Here is a 15364-nt window from a genome sequence, read left to right as displayed (position 1 = left end):
AAACAAACAGCGGCACTTCATTTGGAATTATGGACCAGCAACAATTCGGCTAGTCTGAGTATAAATTATAAAGTATAACTAGCGTTTCTCGATTGGTCGGCGAATTAGCGGTGCCCAACACTGAGTATATCAATGACATGGACCAGAAATGCATCAAATAGGAATTATAATGCAAATAGCATACAAACCGATGCGAATAAGTGTATTCAGCGAAAATTTTACGATTGCTTCCTTCCATTTTTTCGTTTAGCAGCTATGCTTTCTACAAAACTTCAACGCTTTATATTTGATGATCTGGAAGCCAGTCGACGAGAATGCGTTGGCAAGTAAGACGATCGATGCTCTGAGCGCTGCTCTTCTCGTGTTCGATGCAATCTGAAAAAAAAAGTCGACGTAATTGCCATAAAACTAAACTAAAGCACGTCTGCTCGAACCTGTATCGATGCGTATTATACCTAAAATGTTAGAAAACAATACCGATATTAGTTGTTTTGATCAACATCAACATTGATTGTCCAATCAATAAGTGCTCAATCGCTCATAAAAGTGCAATTTTGGCTTAAATCGCTTCGGTCTCTTCGGCGCACTTATTGCTTGGAAGGTAACGAAAACGTGCGCCGAAGATACCGAAATGATTTAATGCAGGATCACACTTTTATAAGCGATATCGCACTTGGGATGATTCAATTTTCCTTGCAATTAGCAATATATACTCACCGATCATTAACATCTTCTCTATGTCGGTCAGAGTCCCGATTGGTCCGATGCGGTCTGTATGTGTCGGAAAAATCCACTCTGATAGTGCGTCGATCAAAAAGCATGCCATCACACTTGTCTTTAGCACGTTTGGCGTCGCAGCTGTTACAAAAATATACAAATCCATAGCATCTGGATAACCCAGTGTCGTGCCTGCGAACGATCGTAACCCGCTCAATCAAACCGTAGCGACTGAATATACGGCGCAAATCGTTCTCCGTAGTGCTACTACTGAGGCCGAATACTCCCAGGCATTGATCACGACTATCAGCAGCATTGTTGCTATTAACTCGTGATCGGACGTAAGTTATTGTCCTGGTAGTGCGGTGCATGACATTTGTCCTGGATGACGAATGATCATCACGGGAATGACGGCCTTCGTCGTACCAACGAATTGGACTAATACGTTTCCGTCCGTTTGAAGTAGGTGGACTCTTGTATAATAACAGGTAAACGATCAGTATTAAAACCTAAATCAGCTGATTGACATGTTTGAATTACTTACCATTGAACAAATAGCTTTTTAAATAATAACGATTAAAAATTAAATGAAATCCGGTAGAAATACCAGAACTACGAATAAAAATATTTTTCAAAAGCAACAAAACGGCAGGTAATGGTAAAGCAGTACGCAGTGGTGCTGATATCGCAGAAAATCTTATGCTGCTCGAAAACTAAAAATAAATTCAAGAGCAACATTTCAAATAGGCCGAAGTCAAAACTGACAGTTTCGAGAAAATCGATGTTGAAACTTGAGCATCATTTTTTAACTCCTTATTTGATATAAACAGTGTTGCTTAGAATTGAATGTCACATTATGATGCAAAAACATAATAGTTTAATGTGTAATGCAACAACTAGCAGAAAAAACATTGATTTACTTTGTAATTTGCAAAAAAATGCATTTGGCCGTTTTCGGAGATCATTCGGTAATACGACTTTTTCATAAGGCTGATTTGATTATCAATTGTTGATGGGGCCTTTGACATGAGGCTTTTATTTACTGTCAGTGGTGATATGACTTTGGTGTTGGGCCAATTTTTAAACAGCGTTTCGCGTTTGGCCTTTTTTTATCACGTTGTTTTGAAGCGCAATGGCTAGAAAAGGTTAAAAATTCGTAACTGAGACACCGATCAGCTTTATTATTTCTGATAGAAAAGTTGGGGTTTAATTTCATCGGCAAATCCGCCACCGTTGAACCGTTTGTGAAGCGGAACGTATTACCCGTGAGGTGCGGCAGTCGCTATTGGTAGTGTGAAGCAGCAGCAGTTCATTCATTTAGCATTTCTAACTCACCACAGCGTGCAAGTGCATCACGCCTTGGCAGTTCAGCGATAGTAAATGTCTCGGGCGCGCAACTAACGAACTCTGTCCACCGTACCAATCGCCGTACCGCAGGTCCTCCTGCAGCCACACAAGCGAATTCGGGTTACCAAACTCAACCTCCGTTGGATCCTCCGAAACGTACACATACAAATCGAACACTGTTTCATTGTCGAACAGATTCCAAGCCACAAGCCTGTTCTTGACGGCATCATTGTATTCTCGGCATTCTGACCCGGTCGTCGGAAGATCGTTGAAATGAAATAGATAATCAAAGCACGCACAATCAGCGACTTTGTGATAGCGAAAAACGATTCCAGCTTCGACGGTTGCCGCTGCTGTTCTTGCTGTGGTTGCCCGGCATTCGCGGTTTGATTGTTCGCGGCCAGCAAGGGCTGCCCTTCACCTGGCTCTGCTGCTGCTGCTGCATGACCTGGTTTAGGGCCGCCACCATCACCATCTCCGCCACCTGCTTCATTGCGTTGTTCTGGCATTGTGCCGCTCTTCGTTGGATTACCGCTTAGTAACCAACTAAACTATTGCTCTTAACGTACCCGGAACCGCTTGACCAGACACTCGTTTGAGTGTCGCCTAATTTTTGACTAATTAATTAATCACTCCGTTAGCTAAACGATTCCAATGGCTGAGATAACCACTAAATTCATATATATATACAGCGAAATAGCTTTTTTCGTGTAAGCCGAAAAGTAACTTAAATTTTTGCTGCCGCGCAGGCTTAAGTACTAAACATGTCGTGTCTGTGAATGGCCGTGTTATTTATGCAGGTAGCATCGTATTGTTTTTTTCGGTCGTCCGTCGAGTCTCTCGCGCAATTGTACGGCGGGGATCATCTTCGCAGCAGCAACTGCAGAACTGGCTGTTTCTAAAATATTTAATTTGCACTGTTAACAATTGATTACCAACAGAAATTCAAAAATTGTGTATTTATTACTTACTAAACGTACTTAACCGGAGATGGCCAGTGATTATTCGCCACTATGCGTAGAAATCCCACAACAAAAATAGGGCCGAATGCAAAACAAAACACAAACTGCGTATAGGCTTTTCCATACAGAAGGGCCAAAGCACAAAATGAAAACTTTGTTGCCAGTTTTCACATAAGGCTTTTTCAAATTTGCTTTTTAAGACTCATAAAGTTTTCAAATCGCTATGATGTTTGGTATTATTATAGATACTTAAAAAAGCTTTAAATATAACCAAAAAACCAGTTTTTTTATATTTTGCACTTGGGCCCTATTGAAATGTTGCTCTTGAATTTTCACCAGGGGTTTCCAACAGCAGCGATTACATTGCATTGCACTGAAGAAGAAAATGCTAATTACCTTGGTACACAGAAACAAAGTTCATGCACAGAGAACAGATTAACAGGCTCGAAGGAAGTAATCAATTTTTGGTGTGTAAAATCTGTCGGTGGCGCCCTCCAAAAATAGTTTGCCAAACGCATCAAAAGATATCCATGTACCTTTATCAATATTTCTTTGTGCTGGAGTTACATAGCAGCGATGGCAGCGACATCAAGATTTAGTTTGCCACTTACTGCTCGAGGGTTGCTCTATTGAAGGACTACTCGTAGATTTACACACTTTTTGTCGGTTACCTGGTAGTCTGTACTCTGGGGCTATTCTTTGCAGAAATATCCAACAAACATTTTTGTTTGAGAGTAGCTTATACAACTATTGCATAGCTAAAACACAGACAAACAGACGAGACACTCGCGTTAATTCCATCGTCGAATCAAAAACCACTCATTTTTCAAAAAAGCATGTTTCGCAACATGGCTACATCGTGGCGCGCGAGTATTGCTTCGACTTTCAGTATAAAACCATTCAAATGTAAAAACCCTGAAAATGCAAGCTACTCCGCGACATGCATAACAGAGGGTGCTAGTGTGCAAGCAAAATGTCTAGAACGATGGTTATTAAAGGATTTTCTTCTATGTGTCATGTCAGTTCGTCAGTGACTAAAACGAATAGAACAAGCGCTTCATAAGCTGCTATACAACAAAAATGTTCCTTGGGTATTGTCACATTTTCCCTATGCAAAGAATATTTCAAAAAATGAGAGCTAAGAAAGCACAAAAACTCGCTTCCCTCAAACTAAATTCCTCTTCGGCTGGTCTGCGAAAACTAAACAATTTTTCTACTTTCATTTTTCTACTCATCCAGCAAACAACCATAGTGGCTTCCATAGTAACCGCAGTAACCGCTCCTTCATTGAATGTCAAAACCGAACTGTGTCCTTCAGAAACTTGTACCCATCAGCCGCCATTATCGCTCGTGGAAAGCTGGATAAAATGCAGGGCTGCCAATTTCTAACATTTCACAATTTAAATGTCAAAAAGGTAGGCCCGGTGGGCCACGGTGTGCAACAAACTGTGAAATGAATGTACCGCAACTGCAATCAATGAGATAAGCTGTTCCCTAAATTGAGTCTGGCACAATGTTCTAAGCGAGTTACTCCTGTTCCTTACACAGATATTTTATATTAATCTTTTAATTACTGATTTCTCCTTAAATAGTGCTCAGCTTAATACAGCAATACTTGTAACTTACCGACACATACCGAATTAGTACTATCGCTGTTGAAAAAAGATGCAGTCCTTGCTCATTATTTGCGTGGTGCGGCGTGCTGTGGTATTTTGCATTAATATAGCTTGAGGCTTGGCTATTGTTTGAGAAAGTTGCGCTTACTCAATTTATTTTTTTTATTCTGCAATCTCCCAATAAAAGTTACTAACTGTAGATTATTTTGAGCTGTTTTTCTTTCCGGTTACATATACATACAGTGGACCCCCGTTCGTTTGAACGATTTCTCATGCAAGCTAACGGGGTCAGTTTTTAATTTGAACAACTGGCAACCCTAAATATACTGGAAATTGTGTGAACTGGTCACCCTACTCTTTGTTATTGTTTTGGTGGTTTGATTCAGTTGGAAGTTGGAAGCAGCGAACATTTCATTCTTCGATCGGATTTCTATCATAATCGTTGGTAAAACGCAATGTGAAACAGATTAAACACGCTAGATCAATACAAACAAATCGCGTTTATGCGCATTGTCTGCATGAGCAAATGATGTCATGTTGAGAATGACATTTGAACCATTTTTAATTTGCACGTCGTGCAAACCAACGTGGTGCAAATTAAAAAGTGTTCAGATTAAAAACGGTCAAACGAACGGGGGTCCACGCTATATGTACACAATTTATGTTGTGATATAAAAACGGATTAACTACACCAATTAGTCTAATATGAGAAATATAACTACAATCCATCTCCACGGCAGATTTTAACTCATAAATTATTCACTAGTTGCAATATCCTTAACCGGCAAATCTTTTTCACCTCATTCATTGCAATGTCAAGCTCAATATCTGGATTATTATTGATTCTTGCACCTACACCATTTATTATTGCCTCAAATTTAGAAGCTTCTCGCACGCAAATCACAAAAGGGAATCCAAATTTTTGCTTGTACCTTAAATAGAACAAAAATTTTAATCAATAATACGTCTTCCATGAGTTTACGTTATCATACTCATCATTCATCTTGGTCAAGCGCTGCTTATCTGCCGGTGCCAGTTTGTCCAAACCAACACATGATTGCTCGTAGCTAGACTCCTCTGTAAGTTGCTGTGTATCAAGTAATTTTCCTGCTAGATCTGGATGCAGACGTAGAATCCGTAGCTTATTATCGTTGCTTAATCTCTGCAGATAATTTTCGAAAATTGTAATCATCGACTCGAAATTTTTGAACGGAGTCATTGCTGAACAGAAAATCGCCGCCTCAGGCCAACATTCGACAACATTTTCGAAAGTTTTATGAAATTCCGCCGGTGTGAGTGCGTTGAGCTGGTCTAACGAAAGTTTTGTCCTCCTAGTATATACGCAAAATATAGTTTAAAGTTTAAATAGCAAGGCAACGACCACTTCATTCTCAACTTAACGTACATTTTTACGTGTGTAATAATGTTCTAAAACAATACCGTAAAAAATGAGACAATTGTTGAACTTTTCTACTCAAAATTTTAATTTTGCCTTCCGCGTTTGCTCCGAGTGCTACCTTCAAGAGCAACGTTTAGTTATTAACTGATTGTCTCAATCCGGTCAGACAAGAAAAAAAGCCGTAGGTCATTTCAATTCTCTTTCTTTATCAGTTTTCTAAGCCGTGTAAATATTTTGCTTTTGCCCCTATCAAGCTTTCTGTAGAAAGGTACGACCTCACTACTACTAACAGAATAATAATATTACTAAGTAGCAAGAATGACAACAGCGTTGTTTATTATTCTGTTGTCCGCACAGTTTAATACGACAGTGTTTGCCATCAAGATCAGTTTGATTTATGGAAAACATTCCTTTTACATGCAATTTATATTTCAGTTGTTATTATTCGCGATTTAAAATTATTGAATTACTTAACCTTGCAGATTAAAGTCTGCTAGGCAAGTACAATGAATTAGTAGATGGATCTATAACTCAAGATCATTCTGTTTGACTTCAGCTTTTTCCATGAGCATATCTAAATTATCTGATATGCGATGTGAACTTCAGCTTGTGTGACTGAAAATACCTGTTGTGATTTAGGCTCTTGATGGACAAAAGATTAAAAAAATTAGTTTAGTCTGAAATATGCTAATGAAAACTAAATTATAAATAATGATGAAATCTCAATTCTAGTAAATTAGGCACATCTTTTGTTACATAGGGTAACCAACGTATTTTGGACCCCCTCAACAGCTGTACATAATTTGGACACTTACAGCAAAATCAAATGGAAGTGTCCAAATTATGTACAGCTGCTGATGGGGTCCAAAATAGGTTGGTTACCCTACTTTATGTGAAAGCCACGGTAGCTACATTATTTTCAAAAGTTACGGGGCTAATGTAAACTAAAAGCTTTTATTCTTTGCGTTTCCAACGTTTCTAAGCTAATACACATAGACAAAAGCTTTTTGTCAAGCTTTTTGTTCCCGAAAACTTTACCGCTCGAATACAACGTGGTCTGTGAAAGACGGTTTGAGTCTTGGATCAGAAGTTATAGCTTACCGATTTACCCCATAGAAAGTTTGACAGATGGCATTTTACGCATCTAATGACATCGGTAGTTTGATAGGTTGTTATTGTGCCTGGCAGATGATTCTGGATTATTTTGCCTACTGCCAATGTATTGCTAATTGCAAGTAAAATTGTCCAATCAGTAAGTGCGTAAAAGTAAAAGTGCTATTGTCAATTGCAAGGAAAATTGTACCATCCAAAGTGCGATATCGCTCATAAAAGCGCTATTTTGCATTAAATCGTTTCGGTATCTTCGGCGCACTTATTGCGTTAAAGATAACGAAAAAATGCGCCGAAGATACCGAAACGATTTAATGCAAAATAGCACTTTTATGAGCGATATCGCACTTTGGATGGTACAGTTTTCCTTGCAGTTGACAATATTTTAGCTAAAATCGTTTCGGTCTCTTCGGCGCACTTATTGCTTGGAATGTAACGAAAAAGAACGCCGAAGATATCGAAACGATTTAAGCTAAAATAGCACCTTTATGAGCGATATCGCACCACAGAGAACAGACTACTACGCACTTAGATGGTACAATCACAGAGAACAGCCTACCAGGTAATTGACAAAAAGTGTGTGAAAGGTTTTTATGAAATCTACGAGTAATCCTTCTATAGAGCACCCCTCGAGCAGTAAGTGGCAAACTAAATCTTGATGTCGCTGCCATCGCTGCTATGATGTTAACTCCAGCACAAAGAAGTATTGATAAAAGTACATGGATATTTTTTTATGCGTTTGGCAAACTATTTCTGGAGGGCGCTACCGACAGATTTTACACACAAAAAATCGATTACTTCTTTCGAGTCTGTTAATCTGTTCTCTCTGGTACAATTTTTCTTACAATTAGCAATATATGACGAAACGAAATACACTCAAAATATTCTGCACATAACTAATGGTAAATTTCCATATGAAATTCCAGATAATTATCATGTGCCACATATAAGCACAATCCGCCTAGAAATACACATAAAAATTATACGGGTATGAATAGTATGTGCAATTATACACATAAAAAATATACGCATATGAATAGTATGCGCAAAAGTTTCGCGTACCCATAAATTATAACTGTTTGGCATATAAAGTTCATTAACTGGGCACATTGCAAAAATCTATGGGTGGGACACATAGAAACTATACGAAAAGTTTTCTCAGTGTAGAAACTTTACCGTTGTCCCTGTTTCTCTTTCTTACTATAGTGATTTTCGCGTTGAAGCGGGAAAAGGATTTCGTAGGCTGCTTCTGAATATCTCATGCCGAACTGTCAACGTGTTCGTGATGATAAAAGCAAAACTACTTCCTTTTCTTTTTTCTCACGCAAAACCCTGAACAATATCAGCGACGCCGTCATAGTGAATTGTAGGCACCCTATTTAGGCTGTGAACCATTTCGCGAAATTTTTAACTTTTTAGTTAAAATTTGACAGTTTGATGGTTATTTCTCCTCGAGTGGTTAAAATCAGTTCAGAATGCGAACCATTTCATATTTGACAGATTGATTTTTGGTGTTTATTTGCTCCTATTTGATAGATAAAATTTATCTCATTTCATTTCGGGTTGAATAAACAAATTTATTATATGTTAAACATCCATACATTGATCAAAAAAATTCAAGGAAAAATCAGTGAAACACATCGAAGCTCTTTCCTCACCTGTGGCATATATCATTGGCTCTCTGAACTAGGTTAAAACTAACCATGCTCCCGAGCAGGGTTATTTTCGACAAACCATCGTACTGTCAAATTTTAACCAAAAAGTTAAAAATTTCGCGAAATGGTTCACAGCCTTAGATTCGTAAAACACCACCTGTAAAAATTTTCTATTGGGTTTTGTTGGTTTTGTTTTCGAGCAGTTTTAATTGTCCAAAATTTATGGCATCACTGCTCCTAAACTTGACATTTTGTTAAGTTAAGTACAAAGCTATCAGTTTTTCTGCAATTTGTATAAATTGTTAAATGAATGGATTTCATTTAACAATATGTAGACAATTGCAGTTTTTATAGATTAAAGGTCAATTCGTGTTCAGGTTTTCGGAATTGGTGATATTTTAAAAATGTGTGATATTATATGTTCAATGTATTCAGATCTGAGAAATCCGAGAATTCATTCATGTATCATATCATTTCCCAAATGCTTGTAATTTTATTACAGACTTCCTGGCATCTCTGGTTAATGTTGGTAATGGAACTGTCATCATGAAGTAAGGTAAGCGCATTTTTGTTATTGTACGAAAAAGCGTTGTCATTCTCGCTCTCGCTATAGTCGTCTTTTGCGTAGAAGTGTGCTTAAACGCTAAGGATAAACGAATTTCTTTAATAATTTCTAGCAAAATGGTAAATTATGTTGTTGTGTACTTGATTCATTATTTAAAAGTTTCCTTTTCAGGAGGCTTCCATAAAAGTTGCACCGCAGATGCCCTCCAGTTTCAAGGAATTTACCGGCCACAACGCTCCTCTCGATGAAAGCTGCACCGCTCAATTGCAGACGGTTCATCCACTGAAACATTCAGAGCAGAATGTAATTAATCGTATTATTATAAGGCTTAGATCATAAATTTTTATTTTTCCTTATTTTAGTATGCTCAACACCGACAAAATCTTAATCTGCAAATGCTTCGCAATCGTGAAGGCTTAGCTGCACCGCTAAAGCTTACGATGGAGCTGAAATCTATGACACGAGTGGGTCACTTGCCTTTTTTGCCGTCCACCAATGTTGGCCGTGATGTGCTGACCGGACGCGACGAGCTGATCGAGTTTGGTGATATCTTCAATGTGGAGGAAAATTCCGAATTTCTTCGTCAGCCGCACGCTGTAATGGAGAAGAAACTCGGAATCCTGTAAGGTATAGTGATATGGCGGTTTTGATTAATTTCTAAATGATAATCGTTTTAATTGCGTCAGCGAGTGAAATAAAATGTCGCAAAGGGATAAAACATTAACCAAGTAGATCTTTTTCAGACAATTTACCGAAGTGAGATACACAATTTTCTATGGTTTGCTTTCATATATCTTTAGCCCTCCGTTACTCGCGCTGTTGTATTTTGTACAACGTCTGTGAACCGTTAACTTTATCTCGGGATTCCAAGTTGATACGCAGACCAGGATCTTTCAAACGGTGGAAAAAGTTTTTCATGAAGTGACATTAGTATTCGAGTGAATTCTGTTAGGTTTAAGCATGCCTATAAATCCAAATTGGCGCGAGTAACGAAAGGTTAACGGTATACGGTTATATCTAATCAGATCAAATTATGTTAGGAGAAATTTTCAAATCTTCGCTTTAATAACTATTAGATGCGGATGGAGCTCCAGATAATAAATTGAAATCATGTAAAATTCAAACGAGTGGCTTGGAGAAGTCTTTAATGATTTGCGAATTAGCTTAGGTCGACTGCCCGTAATTGCACTCCATTTTTACTTGAACCAATAAAATTGTAAAATGTATCAAATGACAGGTACTTGAGAGTAGCATAACATTCCCACTCTGGCAAAGGTGATAAAAATGCTACTCGAGGGTTTCTTTTGAGTCCGGGGCGCAGGATGTCCTGACCAAGTGGGATGCGACAAACGAAATAATAATCGTGGCCAACTTTAGAACACGGGTTAGAGACCTTACTGCAGTTCAGTGTTATGTGCAGGGATGGCACTATCACTTCCATTCAAATTTGATTCATTTGACTGTACCGCCTCAGTCAAGCAGAATTTAAAAAGAGTTATGTATATGACATTTGTTGGACTAGTTATTATTTACAATATATTGCGACTCTCAGATTGTACAATTGTGCGTTTTAAAAATTAGCCACGGGATCTGACCCTGCCTTGAGAGTCGGCAAATCAGGAGCCCCTAAGTCTAGGTGTAACTCCGTGCCGATGACTGGATGGCTGGAGGGGTGAAAACATGCCAGTCGCGAACGGAGTGCTTTGGGCATCTTACTCCTACTGTGCCATGCGGTGCTCTGGTACGGCCGAACTTTGTTGTCCCTTGCATCTCGTGGGAACATCATAGGAGTCCGATCCCATTTCCCTTTTGGATATTACGCCAAGTGCGTTCTGGCCAACATAATTGGTTTCGCTTACAACTTTCTGTCTGATCTGTGTTGGAGATTGCTTGTGCATATACTCCGCTAGTTGAATAGTTAGAGTTGCACAAACAAATCTTCAACACAAACGGGCAGCAAATTTGTATTTATGCGAAAAACTGTTTAATGGCTCTGTCACCGCATTGGTTCAGGAGCCATCTTTTCGCAAGGGGTACTTTCATTCGACGGATATTAGGAACCAGAACTTTGCTGTTTTCAGCAAAACTGGTAGGAATAATCCTCGTTTGATGCCCAGGGCATGCATATTGTTGCATAGGTCAATAAATGCATACCTCATCTCTGAGATGACTACTCGAGATATCTGTGCAGTCACAGTAGAACTCGTCGTGGATGATATCCATAGGCGCTATGTCTACTGTTCTGCATACTTACCACATGACGAACCGTCTCCCAGCGACGATTTCAGAAATGTAAGATACTGCCAATCAAATGGGCTTCTGCTCATTGTAGGCAGTGATGCCAATGCCCATCTCATCATTTGGGGCAGCTCGGATATCAATCTGAGAGGCTCTGATTTGATGGAATATTTGAGTAGTACCAACCTTGCAATACTCAACATTGGCAATTGTCCAACTTTCATACGAGCTGGTAGAGAGGAAGTGTTAGATACAACACTCTGCTCTAACAGTATCAGTCATGAGTTGGCACAATGGCATGTTTCAAATGAGATACCAATATCTGATCATAGCTTTATATAGTTTGATCATTTAGGTGTCTCCTTGAACGCTGCAACTTTTCGCAATCCGAGATTCTCCGACTGGGAAGAAACTGAGGAGGAACGGACGACGAAATTTCAAGGATTCGAACTGACGATAGAGTCATCGATCGACTTGGATGTGGCTGTAGATGTCACAACATCTCTTATTGCGGAAGCTTTTGAAGTAGCTTGCCCGCTAAAAACTATTAAAACGACTAGAGGAACACCATGGTGGAACTTTCATCTCGCGGAACTAAAGAAACGATACAGAAGAGCCTAGAGTAGACGTCCTAGAGATGGCGTGGAGTCTTTCAAGCTGGTCCGGAAAGCCTATACAAAGGCTCTAGGATCTTCAACCCGCACGAGCTGGCACAGGTTCTGCAACAACGTTTTTTTTTTCAGCGAGGCAAGTCGACCTAATGAAATACTGTTTAATCTAAAGATTATATTATCAGGTTGATAACATTCGAAGTTCGAACGGCGAATATTGTTCGAATGACAATGAAATCCTGAAATGTCTCTTTTATAGTCACTTTCGAGGATGTGTGGAACCTGAAATTCTAAACGATCCAGAAATCGTTTTGGGCTTTCGCTCGGAGACTTGTCACAACTGAAGCGATTGAGTGGGCCGTGAACAGCTTCTCTCCATACAAAGCTCCTGGAACAGATGGAATATACCCTATTCTTCTGTGACTCCTAACTTTTGTCCAATGCTGGAAGGTGCATTGGTCGATTGATCCATGCACCTTCCAGCATTGGACAAAAGATAGGAGTCACAACGACAACTTGTTAAGCGTAGCTACCTATTACACCCCCCCCCCCCCTTCCTTTCCACTCTTTCCCCTCCATTCCCAAAAAATCCTTCTTCATTACTTTCCCTTACCGTCCCTTCATCAATTGTAGAATCATCGTTTCAATAAAATACCTGATAATCTCACCAACTTCAGAGTTGAGCCGGATAACAGGTTGAGCAGGCGGAGTCCTTTCAGCTCAACATCTTTGTAGCCAGACAACGCCCGATGGTAGTACGTCCACACGGATCAGGAAGGCCAAGGTTGTCTGTGAAATATCTGGCGGTCAAATTAGATCACTCGACCTACCAAAACCGAAATTTTCAACCCAAACGTTACATCCGTATTACTATACGACTGTGAAACGTGATGCGTCTAACGGAACCAACACTAAAACTGTAGGTGTTTAGCCAGGTAACCAATAAGCATTGCCAATGTTTTTAAAATGCAAGCCAATAAGCATTAAAGTCACCTTAAATGCTATACTTAAAAACTACGTTGGCAAAATATAGAGCTACATTACTGCTAATCCTCTTATAGTGCTAACAATGCTTATTTGCAGCTGATTACTGAGAAGAAGAATTTGAACAGACTTTTTAATCCAAATTAATGCGAATAGGCTGTCAAAAAGCTGTTTTACTGTTGCTGATAATTTGAGTAAGCCACAATAACGTCAACGACAAAAATATATATCGAGTTGATTTTTAAAATGGAATATCGAGTTAGTTTTAAATGTTTGCTCCTCGAGTGATCAAATGCGTCAGGTCACAGGTATGATTCTGAAGTTTATCAAGCTTATAGCTTGCAGATTTCAAAGCAGTACACGATTCCGTTATACTAAATTCGGGTTTACAACGGTTAAGATTATTCGAATGACGCAAAATTATGTCAATAGCAATAGGTCCCAAGCAACAATTTGAGTTTTATCATAAACTAGCTGACCCGACAAACTTCGTATTGCCACAATACATAAATTATGAATCTCGGATGATCTATGTCACAATCTTGAGTTTTGCAAGTTTCTAAGGAGTTCAACCTTAGATAATTCATTTTGGCAGTTACGTAACTATGAAAGCATCGGTAATTTAATATACAAAATTGCAATTTTTCCGTACAGTAAAGTAGAAAAAAACTCCCCTATTCTAAAATTAAAAAAGAAGAAAACTAATCCAATTTAATTCTACTATGTATATTTTATTCACGACAGACACGTATTTCGCCTACGACTTGCAGGCTTCCTCAGTGTCTATTTTCGAGTTCGAAATCGAGTTGCGAATAGCAATATTCGCCGTGATTGTAAAACATTTCGCCGAATACCATTTCGTGAAAAACCTTACGCGGAATATACCATTTCACGGAAAACCTTTTTGCGGATTGTACCATTTCGCATGGTGATTCTCTATTCTTACTCGCTGTCGCTCTTTCGGACCCAAATGAAGGAAAGTAATAGAGGTCAGTATACCTAGGAAAACAAATAAACCTAGACAGTGGTGATTTCCGAGGGGCGGCTGCCCCTCTCAAACCATCTCCATAATCACCACAATCTCAAACCATCATAAAATAAATTCATGCCTCCAAAAACCCCCACATACCAAATTTGGTTCCGTTTGCTTGATTAGTTCTCGAGATATGAGGAAATTTGTATTTCATTTGTATGAGAGCCCCTCCCTCTTAGAGGAGGGCGGGGTCTCAGTACACCATAGAAAAAATCCTGCCTCCTAAAAACCCCACATGCCAAATTTGGTTCCATTTGCTCCTCCTAAAGGGGGGAGGGGTCCTAATTCACCATAGAAAAAATTTCTGCCTCTTAAAACCCCCATATACTAAATTTGCTTCCATTTGCTTGATTATTTCTCGAGTTATGAGGAAATTTGTATTTCATTTGTATAGGAGCCCTTCGTCCTAAAGGGGAGAGGGGTCCTAATTCACCATAGAAGAAGTTCTTGCATCCAAAAACTCCCTCATTGTTTGGTTCCAGTTGCTTGATTACTTCTCGAGTTATGCAGTAATTTGTATTTCATTTGTATGGGAGCCTTTTCTCTTAGTGAGACGAGAGGTCTCTAACCATCATAAGAACCTTCCCGGCCTCAAAAACCCTTACATGCAAATTTTCACGCCGATCGGTTTAGTATTTTTCGATTCTATATGGAACATACAGATAGAAATTCATTTTTATAGGTTTTGATTTTTTGTAGTTTTTATGTCTAATTTCGTTATTAGAATCGTTATTAAGTGATTTTGCTACAGGAAACAGCTGATTATTTCCTTAAAACTTTGTTCTATTTTTAGCAACTGGTTTTAACAGAAACCTAAAGTTTAACGTGGTTCAATATTGCAAAATATTGGTAAAATTTGGTACCGTTTTTGACGGAGATATTCGGAATCGTTGTGTGATTATTTTTTCCCATCAAGGTAGGGTTTAGTCAAAGAGTTTAGTGCTAATTCCCGTCCTAGTAAAGGGCCAAACAGAATGTTGTGTCAACGCGTCAGTCAGACGTTTTCCCATGGTTTCACTGTCAAACGCTGATGGATGCATTTACGCAGCATCCTGTTTGGCCCTTAAGGAAAGCCACTTCAATTTTCATCATTTCTTGGATGGACCTAACGAATAATGCAAATATTT

At 39.0% G+C, this 15364-nt stretch overlaps 2 protein-coding genes across 2 annotated transcripts; one reads left to right on the top strand and one right to left on the bottom strand.

Annotated features, from left to right (window-relative positions):
- Positions 1-4634: 4634 nt before the first annotated feature.
- Positions 4635-6175, bottom strand: LOC128743122 (2-oxo-4-hydroxy-4-carboxy-5-ureidoimidazoline decarboxylase-like). The gene is made up of 3 exons (XM_053839645.1): positions 6048-6175; positions 5635-5973; positions 4635-5574 (listed from the first exon to the last, which is right to left on the bottom strand). Coding segments are annotated over exons 1-3 (525 nt in total). The 5' UTR covers positions 6050-6175; the 3' UTR covers positions 4635-5390.
- Positions 6176-9398: 3223 nt separating this feature from the next.
- On the top strand, positions 9399-10093 carry LOC128743512 (proteasome maturation protein). Its single transcript, XM_053840109.1, has 3 exons — positions 9399-9490; positions 9543-9674; positions 9734-10093. The coding sequence occupies exons 1-3, from the start codon at positions 9488-9490 to the stop codon at positions 9995-9997; spliced, it is 399 nt and encodes a 132-aa protein (XP_053696084.1). The 5' UTR covers positions 9399-9487; the 3' UTR covers positions 9998-10093.
- Positions 10094-15364: the final 5271 nt, after the last annotated feature.

This window comes from Sabethes cyaneus, chromosome 3 (assembly GCF_943734655.1).
Source record: "Sabethes cyaneus chromosome 3, idSabCyanKW18_F2, whole genome shotgun sequence".
Lineage (NCBI taxonomy): Eukaryota > Metazoa > Arthropoda > Insecta > Diptera > Culicidae > Sabethes > Sabethes cyaneus.
Note: the sequence above shows the minus strand (reverse complement) of the source record. Positions and strands in the feature narration are given on the sequence as shown.

Excerpts from the sequence above, each read along its gene's own strand:
- LOC128743122 (XM_053839645.1), bottom strand. Across the intron at positions 5,575-5,634 it reads TTGACCAAGATGAATGATGA|GTACAAGCAAAAATTTGGAT; the intron begins GTATGATAACGT and ends GTTCTATTTAAG.
- LOC128743512 (XM_053840109.1), top strand. Across the intron at positions 9,675-9,733 it reads TGAAACATTCAGAGCAGAAT|TATGCTCAACACCGACAAAA; the intron begins GTAATTAATCGT and ends TCCTTATTTTAG.